The sequence below is a fragment of the Protobothrops mucrosquamatus genome, unplaced genomic scaffold (assembly GCF_001527695.2).
Source record: "Protobothrops mucrosquamatus isolate PMUCROS unplaced genomic scaffold, P.Mucros_1.0 scaffold_278, whole genome shotgun sequence".
Lineage (NCBI taxonomy): Eukaryota > Metazoa > Chordata > Lepidosauria > Squamata > Viperidae > Protobothrops > Protobothrops mucrosquamatus.
Genome location: NW_015386354.1, coordinates 859,984 through 865,970, shown reverse-complemented (window position 1 = coordinate 865,970; position 5,987 = coordinate 859,984). Strand labels below are relative to the sequence as shown.

The 5,987-nt window shown below is 46.2% G+C and overlaps 1 protein-coding gene across 1 annotated transcript in view; it reads left to right on the top strand.

Moving 5' to 3' along the window:
- TSC2 (TSC complex subunit 2) overlaps window positions 1–5,987 on the top strand; it is a 55,713-nt gene that overhangs the window by 33,455 nt on the left and 16,271 nt on the right. Inside the window, exons 29-31 of the mRNA XM_029287258.1 lie at window positions 203–385; window positions 855–1,070; window positions 5,899–5,967. Of these exons, the coding sequence (XP_029143091.1) occupies window positions 203–385; window positions 855–1,070; window positions 5,899–5,967 (468 nt within the window). The remainder of the gene's footprint in view (window positions 1–202; window positions 386–854; window positions 1,071–5,898; window positions 5,968–5,987) is intronic.

Below are 5,987 nucleotides of genomic sequence, written 5' to 3'. Positions count from 1 at the left end.
ATGGAAAAGGTCCACCTGCTGCACTGGCAGAGAAAGGCACAAGTACAATTGTGCATGTATTTTGAACTCCACGTCTCCGGAAAGGGATCACCTGCTTCTCCTTTAGTCGCCCAGGCTAGACGTGTCCCTTCTGTGTTGCCCTTCCTGGGCTTCGATTGAGCTTGGGATCAGATGCAGCTCTGTGACTTCCCCTCTTGTGCAGGAGGCCACGCTTTGCGGGTTGGTGCTCTGGACAGCTCTGCCTCTCACTTCTCAGCCAGCCCAGGACCCCAGGCGCCCCCAAGCTCTCCTGCTCCTGCTCCCCAAACCGAGAAGGCCAATCTGGCTGCTTACGTCCCCCTCCTCACTCAAGGCTGGGCAGAAATATCCGTGCGGAGGCCAACAGGTAGGTGCACTAAGGTAACTAGCACTGGGAGCGTGTCTTCATGTGCGGGCCAAGGGAATGGGGGCAGCTGGGAGATGGGGGAGCGCTCTCCATCAGGGGACTCTGTTGACATCTGTGTTCCGGAGGGTTGTGGAGAACAGAAGGTGATCCTGCTGGCCCTTTCAAAGGGATCCAGTCTGGAGCTGGGCTGGGAAAGAAGTGCCATAGATTGCTAGAAGGGCAACCTTCAGTCAGACTGGATTAGGGCTGGAGAATTCAGATTCTTTGGGGAGCTGGATTTCAGCCAGTCTACCAATTGGCCAAGTTGGGGTATCCGGAGATTCCTGGGACAGATGACTCCAAATTGTTCAATTGTATCAAAAGAAGCTTTGGGGGAAAAGCCTTGGAAGGGAGTTTTGTCCGTCTCTCCCCAGATGAGGCTGCCCAGCTTGACGGGGCTCTCCCTAGCTACGCGCTTCTCTTTCCTTAGGTAACACCAGTTGGCTGATGAGCCTAGAAAATCCACTGAGCCCCTTCTCTTCGGATATCAACAACATGCCCCTGCAGGAGCTCTCCAATGCCCTGATGGCAGCCGAGCGTTTCAAGGAGCATCGTGAGACAGCCCTGTACAAGTCTCTCTCGGTCCCCTCCTCTAGCTTGTCCACGGGAACAGCCAAGCCGTCTCTCCTGCAGCGCTCCAACACAGGTGAGGAGGCAAAGCTTGGGAGGCCTGCTGGGAAGCGTGACCTTCCCAGCTGCCTTCACTTCGTAGGAGTTGTTTTGCATAGAAAACTTTGAAACAGCCTCAGGCTTCCTAAAAGACCAGGTTCCGTTCAGGATACTCTGAGATCTGTGAATAATCAGGTTGAAAGTCTCTGTTAAAGAGCCATCAAAAACACATACTGAATACGTTCCAGCCTTTAATGTAGAAATGCAGGATAAAAAGGTAAATTCAGTAGATGTGGATCCATATATTGATTTGTTTTGTGGGCCATAAAAAGTAGCAGATCTTTCTTGCTACTTTCCCAAAATGGAACTAAAATCTACATTATCTCTAGCCAGGCAGATGAGGATAGTTGTATTCTTCAACATTCTTCAGTTGTATTCCTCAACAGATTAGAACAAGACGTTCTACGGGAAGCCTATTGAATTGCCCAGCCAGTGCTTGCTTCTGCCTTGGCTGACTGCAGCTTCAGTCTGTGGTGCAGCCCACATACTGTGTGGGTTCTTGGAGAGTCGTACAGGTAGTTCATACTTAATGGCCACAATTGGGCCCGGAATCTCAGTCATTTAGCGAAATGGTGGTTAAGCAAGATGTCACATGACTGCTTTGCTTAACAAGTGCAGTTTTGGCACTCCTGTTGCAGTCATTAAGTGATGCGTGGATTAAGTGGCCTGAGTCTCTGGTAAAGAGTACAGGTGGGTGGGGTGGGTGGCTCTGCTCATGAGTTGAAAATCCTCCCTGCTAAAATCCAAGCAAGGTTTTCAGCCCCTGGGGGAGAGGCGCTCACAGGTGGCCAGCGACAGGCTTCCCAGGGCCTCCCCCAGGGCCCGAAGGCACCCCGTGCTCCTTAACTGACTGCACGGCCTCTCTGCTTGGATTTCAGCTCCCTCTTCTCTTTAGGGGCTGGTTGAAAGAGCTGCCTGCCGGAGGATGTCCGCTCCCCTCTGCAACACCTTCTGCAGGATGCAGAAATGGAGCTTGAACCATCCGTTATTAACCCTGCAGGAGGATATCCGTCCTCCTCTGTGCACGGAAGGGAGCTCCGGTCAGGTGCAGGAACAGAGCTCGGATCTTCAGGAGGAGTTTGGCTCCCCTCTGCAGACAGGATGACTTTGGCAGGTTCAGAAAGAGAGCTCAGCTCTTCGGTCATAAGTTGAGGACTATCTGTAATTGCTTTGCTGGTCGTAATTGCTTTGGAACAAGAGGCAGCAATGCTTACATTCTGAGCTGCAGTAATTCTGACTCTGCCACAACGATGGCATGTAGAATGGTTCCCCTTCTGATGTGGTTACCGAATAATTTCACACAAAATGCTTGGAGTTAGGGGCTCACTGGTCTCTCTTCAGAAAGTTGCACCACCATGGAAGAAAATTCCTACCTTGGGATGCTGATTCACTGTGCTATCTCTATTTTGTGAAGGCAAATTTTGAAGTTTTACCTCTACTGTCAGATCTTTACTGAGGGGCCTGTTGTAGTCACATCTTCCATTTTTGGCATCCGAGAAACAAGCTCTGCGCTACAATTGATCTTTTGTGCTTTTTGCACACACTTAATCCAATGTGTTCAGTAACAATTAATTGTGACTGTTATTATTGCCGACCCATTAGAGGAAGATTTCTCTACCTTGGCAAGTTTAAAACTTCCACCTAGCATTTCCCAGCCAGCATTTGTAGCCAGCAGTCCACAGTTCTTAAACTTGCATTAGAGATGCCAGTCCCATCCTCTCTGGGTAGGTCCATTAATTTTTGTGTTGGGCTGCTACTGGTAGCAAGACCTGTAGTAAAGAGTTGCACTCAGAAATGGAAGAGATGTTTGGGCCTCAAGAGCCAGAAAGGGCTCAGCCTCCGTTCCACCAGTCCTCCGGCCCTTGTGCTTCCTCCGGGTCCTCGGTCAGACAGAACCAGGTCCTCTGGATGCTGCCAGACGGCCGCGTCTGTCTCTGAGGCAACTCAGCAACCTCTTGGGACACCCAGGCTCAGCCCAGGCATCGCAGTTGTCATTAACCTCAGTTTCCCCTCTGGGCTCGGTCGCAGAACAAGACTTGCCTTTTCCTTTACAGGAGAGCCTGAGCTTGACTGGCTGGTCTCGTGGTCTCATTTCCTCCAAGAAGACAGTGGTGCCAGCTGCTGGTGCACATGTGTGTAATTTCAGCCAGGGTAGATCAGCACTGTGTCTCCTTCTTGCCTTTGGCCCTTCAGCAATATCCTGGGGTTAAAAGAACCTTCTCCATTACTGGCCCATCTCTAGAGCTGAGAGAACGGGCAGCTGTGCTGGTTTACTACCTCCAGCAGACGATGGATGGGTATCAGTCAGCATCCCTGCTTCTGTCTCTTTACTGGTGGATGGCCAGTCCAGTGCCTCTTTTCCCCTTGTATGGTCTCCAGCCAAGGGACGAGGTGGCTCTTGAGTTGGAATGCTGGGCTGACAATCGGCAGGCTCGCGTTCGAGACAAGACCTGTTGCTGCTGCGGGACGGGGTGAGCTCCCGTCTGATGCTCCAGCTCCTGCTGACCCAGTAGTTCAAAAGTGGGTGACCATGAGTAGATTAATGGTACCCCTTTGGCAGGCAACTTCATGGGGACACAAAAGGAACCCCCAACTGGGCGTGCCTCCAGCAACAGTGATGTCATCGGCAAATCCTTTGCTGCTTCCGACATGGAAAAATAAAATCTCCAGTCTTTCAGTGAATATGTTCTCCCTGTGGTGCATTGGCTTGACCTTGAAATCTGTTGGCCAGAGCAGCCTCTACAATCTAGTTTCTCATCTGGTGTAGGACTCAGTGGTTCTGATGCTCCCATCTGAAGAAGAAGACAAGACTCTCGGTCTGGCTTGTGGACAGTGACAGTCATCTCAAAGCAGCTTGAGAAATTATATCAAGTGCAGGATGAGCCTGTAACTTCTCTACTCTGCTCTCAATGCCACCATCGCTAAGCTGGCTCGGCTTTCCCCAGTTCCCATCTGGTGGGGGGGAGATAAAAAATCTCAGCCACGGTGTAGGTAGGAGAAGAGGCAGGGCCTGGGTGTGGAGCCAGAAAAGGAACCGCTCTGGAGTCCTTATGTTCCCACGGGCGGTCCAAGTCCCACAGCCCCCCCCGAAGTGTATTAACTCTTACCTAGTGCCAGTTTAGTGTTGAGCCATTAGTTGACTAGATTCTTGTGCAAAGGCACAAACAATAAGTCTGGAACTAAATGCGTGCTCCCGATTTTTTGGGCCTGACACTGAGGTTGGTTAAGGGAGACAGTTGGATTTCTTTGGAGGAGGAGATGCTGCTTTAACTTTCCTCTTTTCTACAAAGGGATGATTGCTAATGATTTTTCACTGTCAGGGCCTAGTTTTGTCCACCCTTTCCTGAAAGCCTTTATGGCAGATCATGATGGATGAGAGTTACAGGAGCCAAACTTTCAGGCTTTCATTAAAGTTTACTTCACTCAGTTGTCTACTTACTTTTATATTTCCTTTGCATTCTTTAATTAAATTACGAGATTTATGAATTTATACTTTTACAGTCCAGAAGGACAGTCTAATTGACTTGTCAAACTTTTTCTTTTCACTGCTGAATACTCTAATTTTTAAAACAACTTTAGAGCTATAGATTTGCTCAGAAGGATAATGATGATTACGAATTATATAAAATTGACAGTCTCCCTTTAATTCTTTGTCGGTAAATTTAAATTTAACACATAAAATTGACACAGTAACAATTTTTGTGTGAAAAGATTATTGCTTTCATTCTATTTACTTCACTATTCAAAACATGGGTATGCTGCATGTTTTGCTATAGTTACTTTTCCAGACATAAAGATGCAGGTTTTCTATCAGATAAGATACAATAATGTATGTGTGAAATTACACACCAATACATTAATTGTAGTAAATACAGTATGTAAAAACACACTGCATTTGAGAAGAAAATGTTTTCTCAAATATATACAAAATGTACATATGAAAATGTATTTTTGTGCTTGCTTTTTAAAAAATAATATGTAACTAAGAAACCCCGTAAATGTGTGCGTGTGCACATCTATGTTAATAATATAATAGAAAAGACTCCAGAAAAAATATCATAATCAAAACAAGTTCAGAAAAGTGACTAAGTTAAAACTTAATTGCAATGAATCAGGTATAGATTTGTACTTTCAGTATGGTATAATAATTTTTACATTCTATGAGGTAAATGAAATTGATTTTAAGTTCCACAAATCTTTTAAAAACTGTTTTGCCAAAACTGAGTTTATCATAAATGATAGTATTATGAAATGTTTTAAAAGTCACAATTTACCTAACATCCTTTGATTTTTGCATATTCACAAATTGGCTACCTCACATAATGATAACTACAACTCAGTATTTAATTTAAGCATTAAGCGCCTGTTTAGGAACTAATTCTCAAACAAGGGTAGCAATCCTTACAGGATTCAGTGAGTTCAGAGAGGAGTAAATTTAGAATTCTGAATTATCAAAGCTACATAATTATCTGATCACTGAAATGGTGGAAAATTAACTTTGTCTTTCCTAGCAGGAAATTACAATTTATAGTGAAAATCTTGAAAGATGCCTCTGTTAGAGAAAGTTATTTAGTAGTATATAAATTCACTCTCTCCCCCCCCCCTTTCTATTTTCTAAATCATCCACTGCAGAAAACATTAGAAACTTCAGGTGTCCTATTCATCCATCTCTGCTTCTGAGTCTGGGCTTTTACACACATTCATTAGTTGTTGCAGTTATTTCCCCCCCCTCCCCTCCATATTGTCTGTCTGTCTCTCCTCTCTTCCCTTTGGATGTAGCTCCTTCCTTGGTTTTCCCTCCACAGTGGCCTCCTTCTCGGCCGTGGGCCTGACCAGCTCCCCAGGAGGCTTGCACAGGAGCATTTCCTGGGCAGGTATATTTCCATCTTTTAAG